The sequence below is a fragment of the Apteryx mantelli genome, chromosome 3 (genome assembly GCF_036417845.1).
Source record: "Apteryx mantelli isolate bAptMan1 chromosome 3, bAptMan1.hap1, whole genome shotgun sequence".
NCBI classification, from domain to species: domain Eukaryota; kingdom Metazoa; phylum Chordata; class Aves; order Apterygiformes; family Apterygidae; genus Apteryx; species Apteryx mantelli.
Window position 1 is genome coordinate 70,134,172 of NC_089980.1, and position 19,451 is coordinate 70,153,622.

A 19,451-nucleotide genomic window follows, 5' to 3' on the forward strand; every position below is an offset into this window, starting at 1 on the left:
GCGGCTGCTTGTAGGTCATACCGTGCACACATCCACACGTGGGCCCTGTTGGTAGCTGATGACCTAATAAACCTCGAGGTGGAAACAACTTGCACTTGCTATGTTCTTTAGAAGTGTCTCTGAGCCAATGGAGGTCAAGAGCAAAGAATATTAACAAAGCAGTACCAGAAACTTTGCACTTCTCGTGCTAATATTTGCCTTCCATTTTTCAGCTGTTTCAGCAGGGGAGGGGATCCAAAACCTTTCAACCATCACCCAGCAGATAGGAATTTAACTTGTAGGTTCTTAGTTCTTTTTCTTTTACAATCTTTTCTTATAGAGGAGCATTTTATAAAACACATTGTTACTTAGTAATAAAAAATATCTTGTATTCATGTAGCCCATAAATACTGAAAAAATATTTTACTTGTTTTCTTTAGTTTCACTTTAGATATGAATTAAGTTCTTCCTGCTCAGGTAGGCTAGGGAAGAACTTGCTTGCTCTTACTTGCCCATCATAAGAGAAATATGAAAGGTACAGGATGAGGCAATATCATATTTTGCAGTAGTATCTGGGTACACTAAGATGCTTATGTGATTCTAGTATAACAACACACTGTGTGACAATGTGTGACTTAACTCAGAAATGCTTTCAAGCTTTTCGGAAGTAATCTAGAACTGTGTTTGAAGCATTCAAAAGGGCAAGACTCCCTGGCTGACTCGGGTCATTTAGACAAAGGGCTCATCTTATGTCAACATGACAACTTTATTATCATATGTATTTGTTTTATTATAGTGCTAAAGCCTTCAGTCAAATATAGCATTAATTTCTGCAAATGTTATTGCATTAATGGAATCAGGGAGTTTTTCTTAAACTTTCTTTGAACTGTGTTACTGTGTGAGCATAATCTGAACATGCCTCAGAAAGTTGAGGGCAAGAACAATGTGAACTAAAGAATGTGGATTTTACACATGCGCTTGCTACTGAGACAGATTTCCAAGTAGCGGAACATGAGTTACAGATATAAATGAAGCATATTTAAAAGGGATTCTTCAGTTAAAAATAAGCTCTGCCTGTTGAGATGATCTTCTAGCATTTGAAATCAATTTTGAACTACTGTCTCTTTCACATACAGAAGAGTAGCCCATACCACTTGTTTGAGTTTTCCCTCTAACAGTAATTTATAAAGTTTTGTTCATTGGTTGTTGAATGTAGATAGTCGGGTACTAGAAAATACGTACACAACAGTTCGTTTGGAAAAAAAAAAAAAGAGAGAGAGAGAGCCCTCCCAAGCCAAAGCCGTGTCTTTCTGAGTCTATTAAATTTGTGAATTTTTTTCTGTTGGTAATTTTTTTTTTTTTTTCCCAACAATTGCATCAAAAGATTTGATCCTACAAGTTCTCCTCAGGAAGAATTGCTGCTACAAGCACCAAGTAGCCAGATACGACCAACCAGATCCAAAGCTTATACACTGTTATCAGTTCCCATGAATTATCTCTAGGAATTCTTATGAAAATAGTAACTTCAGTTTCCTCTTTGCAGGACTGGTCTGAATATATTTTATCATTAGCTTAAATGATATATTCATTTAATGCCCTATATTAATTCCCTATACTACTGCTCACTCTCATTGGAATAGAACATTTCACACTTTTCTACACTCATCGTTGTATCAAGAATATAGCTATTTACCACCGTTAAAAGGGAAAGGGTGCAGGAACTCTATTACTTTTTGAGATCTCAACAAAAATGTTTCTAGAGATGAAATAGATGCTTTGCAGAATTGACACAGTCTTGTTGCACATGCTCTGTATTGATCCTGACTATCTTTTGTGAAGTTATCCACTGCTGTTTTTACAAATTTACTAGGAGTATTAGTCATAGCCTCCTGTTCAAATTCTGCTTTCAGTGATTGCTTTCTTCTTATCCAAGATTGCCTTTTCCATTTCCTGAATAGTCTTTTGCCGCGCTGTCTGAAAGATGGCACAGGGTTGCAGTATACCACTAATCATTTGCTATGTTTCACCTCAGAAATGTCTGTTCTTTAGTGGTAGCTGAAATTATGAATTTACACTAATATATCAGTTTAAATTTGTAAGGAAAAGCTTCTGGCTGAAATTGCCTTATAAACATGTATGTTGTGATAGTAATTATATAAAGAAGCTGCGCCAAAGAACAACCTTTCATTTACTCTGTTGTAAACTATAGACAATTAACTTTGTATCTCTGACCTCTGATTTAAATGATCCTTCATCTAGATGATTTCTGTTCATGTTGCTTCAGGCAAATTCACAGTTCTAGAAAAGATGATGGCTATTACTGCACAGCATATCCTGATCTCAGAGGATTTGAGGGGAACTTATAAAGTATTGAGATGCATGATATAAGCAGGCTCATGGGGGAGAGAACCAGCTTCTCTCCTTGATGATTATGATTTCCACAGTAACTTGGCTGTTACCTCTTAATATTTCCTTTTTCTTTAATCTCCCAGCTAATTCCGGTTCCTTACAAGGCCCACAGACTCCACAGTCTACTGGTAGTAATTCCATGACAGAAGTGCCAGGTGATTTGAAGCCCCCAACACCAGCATCAACACCTCATGGACAAATGACACCTATGCAGGGTGGCAGGTATGAAAAGTGCTTTGCTTCATTTTTATTAGGCTGTAGTTCCGCAACTAAGCCAGTCTCACCCTTTCCCAACTGCTCAGGCACTCATCTAATTCTGTGGTGAAGCAACTGGAGCCTTAAAAGCAGCAGAAAGCAATTCCTTTTTGGAGGGGAGGGAGGGAATAGGAAGAAGGTGTAGGAGCTGCATTAGCTTTCTAAATCGCAGAAAAGGATCAGAAAAGCACCAGTGCGAAGGGAATGGGAATAGGTGAGGAGTGGGGAGGAAGGTGAAAGCCAGCAGCACCAACTTGGAAGCACAACCTTTTTTTCTTGCTGACAGTCCTCCTCTGGTGTACAGGTCTAGTCATTCATGCTCAGGAGGGAGGAATTCAAACCAGAAAGGGTATAGGGAAAAGTTAGTGGAATGATCAGGGAACAGGGAGATAAAAGAGATTTTCTAGCCTAGCATAATGAAGGCTATGGGGGATATTGATTGTTCTCTGTAAGTACATTTGGGGGCAAACATTAATGATGGAGGACAGTTATTAATTAGACGAAGGGCAGTGTTAGTTCAAGAATAAATGGATATAAACTGGCCGTGAATAAATTCAAGCTGGAAATTAGAAGATTGTTCCTAACTATTAGAAGTAAGGGTCTAGAATACTCCTCTAATAAATACAGTGGGGCAAAATTCTGTGGTTTTATGTAAATTAATCAAATTATGAAAAGCGTATATAATAAGGTAGTTAAGTGAGATAGAGCATTCAGCTAGATGGACCAGGAGAAGCCTTTCAGTCCTATGTCCTGTAAATCACATGTACCTGCCTAATCTGCAGTGAAGTCTTCTGACCATTTGCTAAAGGTCCTTAGCCCACTAAAGTCCAGAAAAAAAAGTTCCTGTTGACTTCAGTCAGAACATCACTGAATCCTAAACAATTTACAGAAACTTTCAGAACGTAATATACTTATGGTTTATTTTCTTCATCTGTAATAGTGCAGAAAGGATAACAACCACCTTTCTAAATCACCTGTAACTCAGACTGAATTTTCTTCCCACTATGTAAAAATTTTCTTTTGCTTTAATAATAAATCTGGTAGTTATTAGGGAAACTCCATTTTCTGAGCCAAATTTGTAAGGGCTCTAGAGTGAAGTTGGCTGCAGCCAGAAAGGTTATTGCGTTTCCATAACAGTGAAGGATACTAGGAGGTAAATCAAGTGTTGCTGTTTAGTCTTTCCTCTAGTAGGAGAACAAGGGGATGCTTGGTAGACTTGAAAGGTAATAAATATGAAACTGATAAAAAGAAATACCATTTTGATACAAGCATATAATTAACCTCAATTAATAGAGCTCACTGCCTTGGGATAGTGAGGCAAACAGCTTAGGGAAATTTCAAAAAGATTTGGACTTTTACGTGACTAGTAGGGCAGTGCGCAGCTGAATTGGATTAAAAACACTGATCCTTAAGGTAAGTAGCCAGATGAGCTTGGGAAAAAAACAGATAAATTTTTTCAATGACTGTGCATTGTAAAAGCTTTTGTATCTTCCTCAGATGTATCTTGCACTGATCATGGCCAAAGATAGCTTCACAGACTAGATGTATTATAGTCCAGTCTGTTTTCACAGTTCTTATGAACACACAATGTTAATGCCTCATTTTCTTCATCTGCTAGAAACAGCGCAGTGAGCGTGCATGATCCCTTTTCTGATGTAAGCGATTCAGCGTTCCCGAAGCGAAACTCCATGACGCCAAATGCACCATACCAGCAGGGAATAAACATGCCAGATATGATGGGAAGGATGCCGTATGAGCCGAATAAAGATCCATTTGGTGGAATGAGAAAAGGTATTTTCTTTGTGGGACTTTCACTTGTGCAATCAGGATATCCATGTCATCAGAATGAATTTACCAGGGATCTTTGCATACCTGGCTAATTTTGCCGTTGGTAGGATGGTATCCTTGTAGCAAAAATGGAGGTGGAGTGCAGCTGTGTTTCATTCTTGTCTGGTCATTTTTTTTCCCCTTGGATGAAAATTGTGTACTTAGCTGAATCCTAAAATTGCTTACAGGGAAACATTTCAGGAACAACCTTGCCATAAATTCATTGGGTTAGATTTTCTTCAGTATGCTTCTTGAATGTGGCTAGCTACTTTGCAAATCAGGTGCCACTTCTCAGGGTTAAAATATAAAGCTATGAAGCAATATCACTGGTTGTAATAAGGCTGAGCTGGAAATTCACTGGGCAGAACTGAGCAAGACTCCTAACCCTCTTTGTCTCAGTTTACATATTCTTCGGAATAGGAAGGCTATTTTTTTTTTCTTGCTTTGACAGCCCTTGACAAAAGGTGATAAACACACTTGAAGATGAATTTTTTTTTAGAAAGCAAAAATAAAATTAATGCAAAAGCTGACTGTCCTTTTGGGCACTTCACCTACAGATGTGTTTGTGGATATTGTAAAATGTGCTTAAAATGAATCATTCTAGCATACCTTATATATAAGAAAGTGGAAGGAGAGAACGCAAGCAGGGCTCAAAATGGCTGCAGAGAGAACAGCAGCTGGAGGAGATGAAATTAAGAGGAGGACTGAAAAGGAGCAAAAGGGAGGAATGAGGAGAAGAGGGCCAGAAATCATGAAATATGTGATGAAGCGAGGAGATAGATGAAAGAGAGTTAAACTGATGTGACTTTTTTTTTTTTTTTTTTAAACCTTTCATTTAAATCCAAATTTTCCCTGGACTATGGACACTAGTACAACACAGTTCGAGGATGGGACAAGCCCCTTCTGCTTTAAACTCACTTTAGTTTTCAAATCCACATGAGATTAGGTGGGTTTTTTGCTTTGCCATACATCTTATATTTACGTTAAGTCAAAACAGAAATGTCTCTCTGTTCAGCATTTCCTATGAGTGACTGAGGGATCCAGTCGCTTCCTCTGTTTGGCTGGAGATTCATTTCATATACAGTGCTCAATGCACCTTTTCTTGGATCCTTAGAATATGTCCCTTCTGCTCAAGAACATACATTAGGATACAGTATCCTCTTCACAGCCCATGTGGAGTGTGTATATGTGTGTGTATGGGAGCTTTATGGGAAAGAGGAGAGCCTGATTCTGACAGCTTTGTAATCCAAACCATGAGATTTTTTTTCCTTGTGTTTTGCAAGGTTTGTGCTTGCATTTGTATTTAGCATTGTTTGGGGTGAAAAAAAAGCAAGAGGGGGTTCAACTTCAACTGTGAAGACCATAGGGAAGAAGCTGCCTTGGTGCCTGATGATCCCAGCTCCCTAGGATGAGATTACTTTCTTCACTTGCAGCTCCTTAATATTCTCACCATCATCTTGGTAGTGGTGCTGCTTCATGTGTTTTCATCACACTCCAGAGAGCTTGTCAGACACCAGCTAATTCTACTTGGCAGGGTTAGGGATCTGGACATTATTTTAAAATACATCATTTAATAGAACTCAGTAAGATATCTTCAGACACCCAGAATAATATGTTTAATTTGCAGTTCTTCTTTTACCTTACTATTGCAGTGCCTGGAAGCAATGAGGCTTTCATGACCCCTGGACAAATGCCCAACAGTGGAATACAAGATATGTATAACCAGAGTCCATCTGGAGCAATGTCCAACATGAGCATGAGCCAGCGACAGCAGTTCTCTTATGGAAGTGGCTATGACAGGAGGTGAGTCAATCTTCAGCAAAAAGCAAAGCCCATTAGTGGAAATGATCCTCTCCCCTTCTCATTTTCCCATTGCACCTTGCAGAGAACGTAGCAGTCTACATTTCCCACAGCAGCTTACTAAATCCCTGGGAGTCAAGCCACTGGTAATGACTGAGCCTAGCTGTTCACAGAAATTAATAAGGAGGGAATCATTACACCTTAGAAATCACCCAAGCTGGAGCTGATCAGCAAGTGGCTGTGTTTGACAGCTGCCTTTGGCTGTTTGCTGTGCTGAGCTGTGATGGCCTAAAGTAGCACTTGAGTTAGTCCTCTTGCCATGTTTGCAGCTAAGCAGTTGTTTGTTGGGCTTTTTATGAAAACCAAAATTCACAGCCTAAACATGTCTGGTTTGTGGTCTGATAGTGAATTGGCTTTGGAGAGTCTGGAGTCTGTTGTCTGAGCTGTAGGGACATCAGTCTTTCAGTGTGTCCATCAGGATCCTCATACTTTATCTTTGAAGTAAGCAAAAATAAATTTGGTCCCCTTTTGTTTATCCTGGGAAAGGCTTTGGAAAAAAATTCATAAAATCAGTGTTATCTGAGCATTGGTATAGCAGGCAGAGAGATTTGGGAATGTTTGGATTATAGTAAGTATTCCAGTAGGTTTTGCAATTATGGCTGTATTCCCACTGTTACTTTCATTAGGCTCTGTACTTTTAAGCTTCACTGTTAGTTTCCTGAGTGTAGCCAAAATGGTGCAGTGTGGGTCTTATAAGTGTAACAGTGGAACAGTTTTCAGTCTGAAGCAGTAGATGTATAGAGTAACACAGTTGTAATCATGTTGTTGAACAGGTCACATTGCTGGGGAGTCGGTGAGATTAAGGGTTCCAGTATAAAGTGATAAGTCAAGAGACTTTTTCCTTAAGGTTTTTTATTTTGGGCAATTTTGGAGAATAAGTGCTTTTTACAGAATGAGGTTTCCTTTGTCATTTTTTAGGTCGGATCATGGGCTGGGTCCTGAAGGCAGTATGGGACCACCTGGTCAAAGCAACATGGTGCCTTCAAACAGTGACCCAAGCATGTACTCTCCTAATCATTACCCTGGCCATCAAAGGTGAACATTGATTTCTCTGTTTAATATCTGCAATAACCAGATAACGAGTGCTAGCAGCTTTTGTGAGAGCACATAGACAGCATATGCAGCCTCTTGGTGTGTTACTTCCGTTTTGTCTGTTCTTATTTAGGTTTTTACTGTTGGTTTAGTTTCTTGGTGGGGGCGGGGGGGAATGTCTTTGGAGAATCGGTTGACCTTGTGCATCCATAGAATTGTAGGTGTTAGAAAAGGAGTATACAAATTAGCTGGTGTATTTCTCCACCAACACTGAACTGAACCATGCATTATAGGCCCCAGTTCTCCAGTGCAGCATTAAATGATGGAAATTCTGAAGCTTCTACAACTTGGATTGTGGCTATTCTGTGGCTAAGAAATTTAAAATTTAGAAAGTATTCCCTTATATATAACATATGTTTACCTTTGTTCAGTTTTATCTTATTGCACGTATCATCTTGGACAACTGTAGACAATTTTTATCAGTTATATTATTCTTTTAACTGGCATTAGATAATTTATCTCTATTCACATCATAACTATTGGAGATACTGAACAGCTATTGTTTTTCCTCTGCTCAATGAAAAATGTGAGTTTTTGATACCTTTGGAAAAATCAGGTCTCATTAGTTCTTTTAACATTCCAGATTCCCCAGTCCTCTGTTTGTTTCTCTGACTCTCCTTGATATACTACTTACATAATTATGCTCAAACTGTAGATACGTTCTCTCTGGTAGAGTACAGAGAGGAATTGCTGACATACTGATCTGCAATACAATGTTATTTATCAGTCTTAATACTTTCCAAGTGTTTCCTTTCAACTGACTATCTAAAATTCATTAAGATGTGCTAAAAATATTGCAATTGCACTGTAGTGCCCCTCAGAGGTCATAAAGGGCCACAGGGAAGTTTCCAAGAGCAACTTCAACTCTGCTTCTTAAACGTATGCTTCATTATGTAGCTTTAATTAAAAATTACATGAACCTTAGCAGAAGTACAGCGATGATTTACTCAGCGATGATGTGTTTAAGTGTTACATATTGTAATATTAATGATATTTGTACTCAATTTATGTCATTATGGTCCAAATAGAATGACAATTTCACTTTAAATGGGCAATTAACTATTGATTATATTCTTCAGCGATCAAGAAAGTAGCTTTCTTGGAGACCTACTCTTAAAACAGAAGAATTATGACTTGTCACCTTTGAGCTGTAAATCAGATACTTTTCCTGCTATGGCTGGTTCCTAACTTCATTGCAGCTGCCTGCCTTTCTTCTCTGCTGACTGTACCCTGCTTCCATCCCTGACTGCTACCCCTAAAACTCTCTGCTGCGTCTTCATTGCTCCTCCTTTCTTCTATTTGCTTTACCCCCTTCCTTCCACTACCAGCTCTGACAGAGCTTACTACATTAGGCTCTGGACCATACCACTCTGTGCCTTATCTTGTTTCCACATGATGCATATCTTCAAGACGTAAGATCTTCACAGCAATTTTGTTTTTCAAGTGACTTGAAAATTCCAGCAGCTCTAAGTGTTGATTTGAATGCTTCATTTTAGGCATGAACCATATGGGCAGCAGTATCCAGGACAAGGACCTCCCTCAGGACAACCACCGTATGGAGGACATCAACCTGGAATGTATCCACAGCAGCAGGTAGGAAAGGGGAAAACAGCTATATTCATAACATATATTTAATAGAATGTCACCCCAAAGTTCTTTATACATTCAGAAATTTGTTTATACAATATATGTCAACGCTCCTGATTACTTAGAATGCTGCGGTGGGTCATGCACCTAGTCCAGATAATGTCAAAGAATTATCCATCTTTAATATATAATCAGATGGTGTTAGCATATCTGTATGTTATCTCTAGTAATAATATGTTACAAATATATGAGGGATAACAGTGTTAAAAGTGGATTGGAGACATTTGGAGACTTTAGCCTCTCTACATAAAAAAATGTATAACATCTTTGAAAATACAAATGATATTAATCAGAAGGATTTTTGTAAGGTGTATTGTTACTACATGCGATTCAATCTCGTAAGTCAGTGGCAAAACTCCACTGACTTCAGCAAGATCAGTTTCATCCTGCACATTGCTAGTCAGGCAATAATTAATGTCGAAGCTAGCTTCCCAAATAGAAAGCATTTCCCTATCTATAATATAAATATCCAAATGTAAGCTAGCTTTCAGCCTATTTCAGATAGAACTTTTCAGTTTAGGATTCAGTTTTACTAGGAAATCCAGTAAAATCAGAAGAGAAGATCTTGCATTTTTAGTACAAGGTAACCTATATAAAGTTAGTTTCAGAATTGTTTGCCTAGCTGTTTGGTTCATACTACCTCTAAAATAGCCTAATCAAAAAAAATGTTTTGTTGTTCTTTGAGCTAGCAGTTTGAGGTGATTTAGTGGGGTAATTACAAAGAAACGTAATATAGAACAGTTTGTGAATCCCATACTAATGTACAGTATGTGGGGAATGTATTAACCAAGTGTTCATGTATGCAAAGAGACAGCTAGAATTTGTAAAAAAAATATATATATATTTGACCGTGTCCTCAGTACTTTGTACAATGGCTCTTGAATGCAAAATGTATTGATGCAGAAAAGCATTGAAGAATGAAGGGCAAGAATCCTGGCCTTGGCCCTTCTTCCCATTCCTGTAGGGTTCCCCTTCTTTGCTTGATTAGAGAGTAAGGTTGCCTCTTGCTTATTCTTCCTTTCTGTCCCCTAAATCTCACTGTATAGTAGTGCAAGAGGAATGTGAAAAATGGCCCAATGAAGCTTTACCTACAGCCTGACAGCTAGGGAATGATCTGGGAAGGAGGTGCTCAGAGCCTGAACCCCTGGGGCTTATGAGACCCTTTGACCCAGGTTTTTCAATTCCTGTGTGAATGCTCATACCCTAAGAGCTATTAGGGAAAAAATGACCTATGTTGGTGTCTTTCTGTCCTCTATGAAGTCTCCTAATTCCACTTTGCAGGTAGAGAGAAATGTATAGTGTGCAGTCCTCTGTCACCTGCCGAAGCTTTACACAGGAGGGGGAGGGAGTTCAAATGTATCACTGTGCTCAGCATTTCCCGTTGGTTACCATTGGGCATATTGCCACTACATATACAAGGACACTGAATTGCTCTTTAAAAAAGGCACGTGCTTCATTCCTAAGTGTCTATTTTAAGCACTCTGAATCACTCTGGCAGAAACAGGCATCATCTTTTTAGGTGTGGCAACTCCCAAGTCAGCTCTTAATGTATAAATTGGCCATAAGTGCAGAATTTACCACAGCAAGTAGCTTATGTAGTGCTGAAAACAGGCATAGTTTTCATTTCTCAGATAGCCAGACAGGTCTATAGCAAGTTTAAAAAAAAACAAAAAAAAAAAACCTACTTTCATGCAACACGGTAGTTGTGGTTTTACGTGCACCAAAGTTGGAAGATGAGTTTATGATTCCCAGAGCTGTTTTAACTGACCCATATTGAATACATATAGGATTTTATCCGATGTTAACTTTAGTACATTAGTATACATTGTGCAATGTGACTGAGTTAAGGTTTCTGGGGGAGCCATAACTTTGAATTTACCGTAGATCGTATATTCAAAAATTGCACATTTAATGCACGTTTTTTGCTTCAGAGCACTCAGTGTGGTTTGAACTGTGGAACAAACTCCCACAGGAACTAAGGACCATCGCGAATCTCACCACCTTCTCCTCAGACCACAAGATGTCTTTTCTGTCCTACCTTCTTAAACACAAATACATACAAGCTTATACGATTTAAAAACAACTCACCTCCCCACAGAGTAAAACAGCTCACCTCACGCAACGTTCCCCCTTTTGGGAGGGTGAGAAAGAAAGAGGGAATAAACCATACGTGGCAGCTGCTAGTTGCATTGCTTAATTCATTATCAGCAGTGCAAGTGTGTGTATAAACGGGAGCAGAATATTTGGGTTTGACCATTTCTTAAAATAATCTCATATTAAATCAAATGTGATTAGGGGAATTTGGGGAGAGGGATGGTTGCCCAAGCAGGACCATGTTTCTGGCAAGTACACAAAGAGTAGCAAACATAGCAGAATGTTTTCTCCTACTAGTAAATTTATTTTGTGTAGCTTATGCTCTGTTGTAACATCCAGTGTTTCAGACATGTATGCTTGCAGCATATCTTGGTGTGTTAAGAGTTTATTCAGTGCTTGTCCCTGAAAAAGATTAAGTCACTGAGTGGTTTTAAATTGTTTTTTAGGGGACTAAGCATAAAAAAGAAGTGAAAACATCTTAGTTGCTGAGGACCATTGCCTTTTCATGCATGTCATAAGTGACAAACAGAATTTTTTCTGACAGATAGGAACAGAAAGGGAAAGGGAGAAAATGAGAGCAAGCATAAGAAAATTTAGCCCAAGGATAAGTTTCCTTTTAATATTAAGTTATAAGCACAGAAAAACAGAGGCTTAAAAAGAAGGCACTGGATCAAGCCTAACCATAGCAGTGCGAGCCTGACTCTGGAATCAGCACACTCCCTTCAGAACTAAGACTCTTCAGCTTTTTAAATGAGCTTTCAGCCAGTGTATTTATATTTTATGTGGAGTGAAAGTGACAAATCTTCTTTCCAAAAATTCTTTTCAGAACTATAAGCGACACATGGATGGCATGTATGGGCCTCCAGCCAAACGCCACGAAGGGGATGTGTATAACATGCAGTATGGCAACCAGCAGCAGGAAATGTATAACCAGTACAGCAATGCTTACACTGGGCCCGACAGGAGGCCCATGCAGGGACAGTATCCATATCCATATAACCGGGAGAGGATGCAGGGCCCAGGACAAATGCAGCAGCATGGAATACCTCCCCAGATGATTGGTGGCCCCATGCAGTCGTCATCCTCCAGCGAAGGTCCTCAGCAGAACATGTGGCCAACACGAAATGATATGCCTTATCCTTACCAGAATAGGCAAGGTCCAGGAGGCCCTGCACAGGCCCCACCGTATCCAGGGATGAATCGCACTGATGATATGATGGTACCTGACCAGAGAATAAACCACGAAAGTCAGTGGCCTTCTCATGTCAACCAACGTCAGCCTTCTTATATGTCATCCTCAGCCTCCATGCAGCCTATCACTAGACCTCCTCAGTCATCCTACCAGACACCACCCTCTATGCCAAACCACATTTCTAGAGCTCCAAGTCCAGCATCCTTCCAGCGCTCTCTGGAAAACCGTATGTCTCCAAGCAAGTCTCCTTTCCTACCCTCCATGAAGATGCAGAAGGTTATACCCACAGTTCCAGTGTCACAGGTCACAGGACCTCCACCCCAGCCACCACCAATTAGGCGCGAAATTACCTTCCCCCCAGGCTCTGTAGAAGCATCGCAACCAGTCTTAAAACCAAGACGAAAGATTACCTCAAAAGATATTGGTAAGTGTCAAAACAAAAGTCAAATACAGAAATAGGCGGGGAGAAAAGGACTTCAATTTTGATTTCCTTTTTACGCTGGAAAAGTATTTTGACAAATAGTTAACTTTGGTAACTATAATGTGATTGTGTTCAGTAAAAATGTAGTAATGTCTGCATCGGTGAGGATGATGGGTAAAACTCAGCCCAGCAGATCTGACATGAAATGAAAGCAATATTTTATATGGAGACCTGAGGTCTCCAAAAATGCACATTTGCATAAAGATCAAGCTTGTTTCAGACTTTCAAATTTCATGTGTTGAAAGGTCCTTCAGAAAGTCTGTTCAGTTGGCAATACAACATTTATTTGAGCAAAGTTTTCTATGTTCTTGTTCCATAGAAGTTCACAAAGGATAATACTGTTCTGTTGTATACTTACAGTCTCTGCCTGCTTTGAATGGCCCATTTATTCATTCAGTATTATCTGTCATGTTTGTTTCTCCCCATATTCTTTCCCAAGTATCTTCCTATCTTGAATTCCTGTTACCATGTGTCATAGTTCCAAGCTTCCATACTTCTGACAGAATATTCTGCTTTTATTTATGGACTGTTTGTTTTGCTTAACTTCTCAGAAGTTTGTAAGAACTTTATTTCAGCTTCTGCAAAGCCAGGAAGAATGGCCCTGTTCAGATACTCCCCAAATTTAAGGCAAAGCAGCAGTTTTTCTAGAAAAACTGCACAGGGCTAAGTGAAACCATGAAACCACGGTCTTGAACAAGCAGTGTTTATGAACACTGCATAACTGAAACAACTTCATTTATATTCTGCATCCTCAGCATGTCATAGCTTATTCTTTGAAAACTCATTAATGGTCTCCTAGCATGTACTAATGCTGTTTTACTTTCCCTCCTTTCTTTCTCCAGTAACTCCTGAGGCCTGGAGAGTGATGATGTCTCTCAAATCTGGTCTTTTGGCCGAAAGTACCTGGGCGCTAGACACTATTAATATTCTTCTGTATGATGACAGCACCGTTGCTACTTTCAACCTCTCTCAGGTAGGTGGGAAAGCAGTATACCTCTCAACCTTCCAAGGAAAGAAAATGGAAATAAGATACATGAGAAAATGCTGAACTCTCTTAAAATTGATCATCATTAATATAAATTTGAATATCGTAAAACTTCCATTTTTAATGATAACAGTGAGCAACAAGAGATAGCTTTGGGATGTAATAGTGGAAATAATAAGTTTAAAATAAGGGTGTCTCTTGTGAAAAGGACCATGCAGGAGTATCAGAATTTCAGCAGTAGCAAAAGGCTAATGTGTTAAGTCCACATTTGTTATAGTACGAGCCCAATCCTAAAAAAACAGCAATATGTTAATAATTTAGTTTAACTGGCTTTTCCAAAAAGGGCTTTTCAAAATGTTGGTTTGAGACTGTCTTTGGGTCACTACTTGTCATATTTCACTAGTCCAACAGTAGGCTGCTGTAGTTTCTTAATTGCATATGTTTTGTTTGGTTTCTCCTTCCAGTAAATTAACTTTGCACAGAAATATCAGATTGACAATTTGAAGGCTAAACTCTACTGTCTATCCACAGGACACAAGTAATATAGGATTTAACTGTGTATGCTTTTGCCTCACTACTTGCCAGCATTTCTCAGCCCTGCTCTAACCATTGGCTGTTAAGTGGTAGTAATAAATAGTATGGTAATATAATGTGCATAATATAAAAATTGTACAAACTGAATATTCAATTTATCTGCTCCATTCATTCTTTAGTTACTAATAGTGTAACTCACAGCTTTTTTTTAGGTATAATGACCTTTTTTTTTTTTAAGGTAGACACAAATTGTACATTTCATCCCACCTATTTTTAGAAATGGAGATATCTATAGCATGATTCATCTCATCCTAAAGTAGAGATCTAAAATAGGTCAGGTGAATCATACCCTAGAAATGGCCTATAAAAGGCCATTGATTATAAAATGAATCCAGACAATTAGGTTGGGTGTGCAACTGTTGCAGGTGTCTGAAGCTGTGAGGTGTATCTCCTGCAAATTCTACTAGAAATTGCATTAATGCATCCTCTGTAAGTCGCACAGAATACCAGCCTTTAGATTTTTTTGGTTACTTTTGTCTTGAACTTGATTTGCACTGGAAGCAGGACTCTGTATGATGATTGATAATTCTTGCAGTTTATAAATGTAAGTTTGTTCTTAATTCTTTTGGAGTTTGGCAGTCATAAGAGAATACAGAACATAGACACGATCATCTAACTAAGGAAAACAAAAGAACTGTATGAAATATGATTTAAATTAACTTTGGGTGTAAGGACAAAAGGATATGTTTTGCTGAACACCTATTAGCCCACAATTAAAACAACCATTAAAAGCCAGACAATCAGGCTGAATATAGTAACAGCAAAGCATCTTTAATAATAAAGCCACAGAGGGTAAATTAGTATCAAGTCCAACCATTGTCTTTCAGTAAGAAAGTCATTACAAGTTAATTAAGAGGATTAAGCCCAAATGAAAACTGTTTCTGAAGGGTGACTTACAGCACCATGCTCCAATAACAATTTTTAAATATTGACAGCATGAAGAAAACTATTCCAACAGAGATGGACTATTAGTCTAGGATGTCAGAAAATAGAAAAATTTCTTTTGATTAGCTTTTGCCAGGCAGGATCTAGTCTTAAGTCCAAAGCAGGAGGAGGGAAATATGCACAGATGTATGTTTCCCTGTTCCTAATAAAATTCCATGCAGTCAAAAATATTTATCTGATTTTTATGTTCTTTCTTCTCCCCTCAGTTGTCTGGATTTCTTGAGCTTTTGGTAGAATATTTTAGAAAATGCCTGATTGACATTTTTGGAATCCTTATGGAATATGAAGTGGGAGATCCAGGTCACAAAGCACTTGATCACAAAGCAGCCAAGAAAGATGATAGCCAGTCCTTGGCAGAGGATACTGGGAAAGAGGAGAACGATGAATGTATTGACTATTTTGATGAAGATGAGGAGGAGGGGGAGGATGAAAAGGTAGAAGGAGAAGAAAAGAGCATTGTTTTTTCCACTCCTGGTGCCATTGCTGATCCAAGTGAGAGGCCAAAACAAGCCAGTAAATTTGACAAGCTGCCAATAAAGATTGTAAAGAAAAATAATCTGTTTGTTGTTGACCGATCTGACAAACTTGGACGTGTTCAGGAATTTGATAGTGGACTTCTCCACTGGCAGCTTGGTGGTGGTGACACGACTGAGCACATCCAGACTCACTTTGAAAGCAAGATGGAGATTCCTCCACGCAGGAAAGCCCCTCCTCCCTTGAATTCTCCAAGCAAAAAGAAGGACCTCGAGGGGAAAGGTGAATCTGAGGAACAACAAGAAAAAAGTATAACAGCTACCATTGATGATGTCCTCTCAGCTCGGCCAGGAGCATTGCCTGAAGACTCAAACCCTGGTTCCCAAGCAGAGAGCAGTAAATTTCCCTTTGGGATCCATCAAGCCAAAAGCCACCGGAATATTAAACTGCTAGAGGATGAGCCAAGGAGCCGGGATGAGACTCCTCTATGCACCATAACCCACTGGCAAGACTCCTTGGCCAAACGCTGCATCTGTGTGTCAAATATCGTCCGTAGCTTGTCTTTTGTGCCTGGCAATGACACCGAAATGTCCAAACATCCAGGCTTGGTGCTGATCCTGGGAAAGTTGATCCTTCTTCACCATGAGCATCCAGAAAGAAAGCGAGCGCCACAGACATATGAGAAAGAGGAAGAGGAGGACAAAGGGGTGGCCTGCAGCAAGGATGAATGGTGGTGGGACTGCCTCGAGGTCTTGAGGGATAATACATTGGTCACATTAGCCAACATTTCTGGGCAGCTAGACTTGTCTGCTTACACAGAAAGCATCTGTTTGCCAATTTTGGATGGCTTGCTGCACTGGATGGTGTGCCCATCTGCAGAGGCACAGGATCCTTTTCCAACCGTGGGGCCCAACTCAGTTCTTTCGCCTCAGAGACTTGTGCTGGAGACCCTGTGTAAGCTCAGTATCCAGGACAATAATGTGGACCTTATCTTGGCCACGCCCCCCTTCAGTCGTCAGGAGAAACTCTACGCTACTTTAGTTAGGTACGTTGGGGACCGCAAAAACCCGGTCTGCCGAGAAATGTCCATGGCGCTCTTATCGAACCTTGCCCAGGGGGACACATTAGCAGCAAGGGCAATAGCTGTGCAGAAGGGAAGCATCGGAAACTTGATAAGCTTCCTGGAGGATGGGGTCACTATGGCCCAGTACCAGCAGAGCCAGCATAACCTCATGCACATGCAGCCTCCACCTCTGGAGCCACCTAGCGTAGACATGATGTGCAGGGCAGCCAAGGCCTTGCTGGCCATGGCTAGAGTGGACGAGAACCGCTCAGAGTTCCTTTTGCACGAGGGTCGTTTGCTGGATATCTCAATATCTGCTGTCCTGAACTCTCTGGTTGCATCTGTCATCTGTGATGTACTTTTTCAGATTGGGCAGTTATGACATAAGTGAGAAGCCAAGCATGTGTGAGTGGAGATTAGAGGGTCACATATAACTGGCTGTTTTCTGTTCTTGTTTATCCAAGGTAGGAAGAAGGTAAAAAAAAGAATCTTTGCTCCTCTGCCCCATTCACTATTTACCAATTGGGAATTAAAGAAATTATTAATTTGAACAGTTATGAAATTAATATTTGCTGTCTATGTGTATAAGTACATCTTTTTATTTTATTTTTTTTAACCAAAGTTGCTGTCTAGTACATTCAAAGGTCACACTTTTTTTTTTCCATAGATTATCCTTTTCAATGTTCTTTTCCATGTTTGTATTGCATATTTTTTGGGAAGCGAACTAGTGACTTTTTAAAAAAAAATGTTATGGCAAACCATTGTATGATGGAAAAAAAATTTCACCACTTTGAAACGAAAAGGTGACAAATTACCAACATACCAAGTTCCTGTGTGTTTTATTTTTTCAAATAAGGAAAAAATATAAAAAAACTTGTATACCATCACCCAAAGCTCTGTGCAATAGAAGATTCTAGTGATGTAGGTGTAGGGGATCAAGGAGGGTGTCAGTCAGTAGTCAAAACTATATACAAAATGATATTGGTTTCTCCACAGGAGAAATGGTTACATTAGGCTAGGAGCAAAAAAAAACAAAAAATTCAAGTTAAAAGATTTTTAAACAAAACCTGATGATAAACATCAATTGCTTCCTCACCAGAACTGTCTTGTCTACATCTGTTTTTTTGACCTTCCACAGTGACAGTTCTTCACAATTCCTTTAATCATTTTTTAAAATATTTTTTTATTGCCTAAGGGCCGTGATGTATATAGAAGTTGTACATTAAACATACCCTCATTTTTTTTTTTAGTACAAAGTTTTTAGTTTCTTTTTCATTATGTGGTATCTACAAAGTGATAGTAGAATTATTTTTTCTTTCATTTGGGCCATATCTCCAGAAAATAATAAAAAAAAAAAAGGAAAAAAGAAAAAACCCAACACAGAAAACCAACAACTGAGGGTAATGTACAAGTTTCTGTATGTATAAAGTCATGCTCTATTTCGGGAGAGCAGCCGATCACAATTTGCTTTATAAATCAAGGTGTGGAAATGGTTACGTATGGATTGATTTAAGAAAATGGTTACCAGTCTACAGACAAAAAATATATACAGGAAAAAAAGGAAGAAACACAACTTCAAAGATTTTTCAGTGACAAGAATCTGCATTTGTATTTCAAGATAATGTAGTTAAAAAGAAAAAAACTTGATGTAAATTCCTCCTTTTCCTCTGGCTTAATGAATTTCATTTATTCAGTATAAAATCTTTATATGTTCCACATGTTAAGAATAAATGTACATTAAATCTTGTTAAGCACTGTGATGGGTGTTCTTGAATAATGTTGTAGTTGCAATGTGGGGTATCCGAAAGCAAACTAATTACAAGAAAGAGCAATAATGATTATTCTCTTTCCCCTACTTTATTATGACCTTCAAAAATACTAATCTGTTGTTCAAGTATTGCAGAAGCGTGCTCTCCTTTTAGAAAAACCTTCTCAGGTCACAGAGAAGGGTTTTGAATTATTATTTATAAAACCAGGGAACCTCAAAGGGGAGGATGTGGTTGGCAAATGATAGTTCTGACTATGCAGGTATCCAGTTTCAGTGCTATGTTTGGGGGTCTGAAGATGGATGTTAGAAAAAGTGACACAAGATTTTGTTAAAGCAATAACCCTCTTGAAGAAATTGATCTGTATTCACTACCTGTAATTCTTTGTTGGTTAAAGGTGCAAATACCCCCGTGATATGGGTATTTAGAATAAACACCCACCCGCTTCTAGATCCTGTATGTGTCATTGCATGGCCTCTCATCCTGGGATCCCCCATTAAAGTGAATCAGGCTTTAATAGAGCACATCCATCATTATAATTGGTGGGAGATGGCCGTTTCAATTTCAGGTATTATCTGGTTTCAGATACATCCACTCTCTCCCCTGCTGATATCTTGTTGCTGAATACTGTTCAAGCACTAATTTTTGCTGTTTCATCTTGGATCATTGACTTTGTTAGTGTGATCATAAAAAGCTAATAATAATCAATTTCTCTGGAATTGCCACATAATTACACTGTTAGTGAACGTTCTCCTCTCCAATCACAATGTGGAGGTACTTGAAAATTA

The 19,451-nt window shown here is 38.9% G+C and overlaps 1 protein-coding gene across 7 annotated transcripts in view; it reads left to right on the top strand.

Annotated features, from left to right (window-relative positions):
* The window catches only part of ARID1B (AT-rich interaction domain 1B), a 347,057-nt gene extending 327,944 nt beyond the window's left edge, over nucleotides 1-19,113 (top strand). For 4 of the 7 annotated variants that reach the window (XM_067293600.1, XM_067293595.1, XM_013958989.2 and 1 more), the window contains 8 exons: nucleotides 2,472-2,610; nucleotides 4,262-4,434; nucleotides 6,123-6,273; nucleotides 7,249-7,365; nucleotides 8,919-9,015; nucleotides 11,990-12,779; nucleotides 13,679-13,809; nucleotides 15,567-19,113. In XM_067293600.1, coding sequence (XP_067149701.1) covers nucleotides 2,472-2,610; nucleotides 4,262-4,434; nucleotides 6,123-6,273; nucleotides 7,249-7,365; nucleotides 8,919-9,015; nucleotides 11,990-12,779; nucleotides 13,679-13,809; nucleotides 15,567-17,279 — 3,311 coding nt within the window. In that variant the 3' untranslated portion in view covers nucleotides 17,280-19,113. The remainder of the gene's footprint in view (nucleotides 1-2,471; nucleotides 2,611-4,261; nucleotides 4,435-6,122; nucleotides 6,274-7,248; nucleotides 7,366-8,918; nucleotides 9,016-11,989; nucleotides 12,780-13,678; nucleotides 13,810-15,566) is intronic. The other 3 variants (XM_067293597.1, XM_067293599.1, XM_013958995.2) reach the window with 1 other exon arrangement.
* The last annotated feature ends 338 nt before the right edge of the window (nucleotides 19,114-19,451 follow it).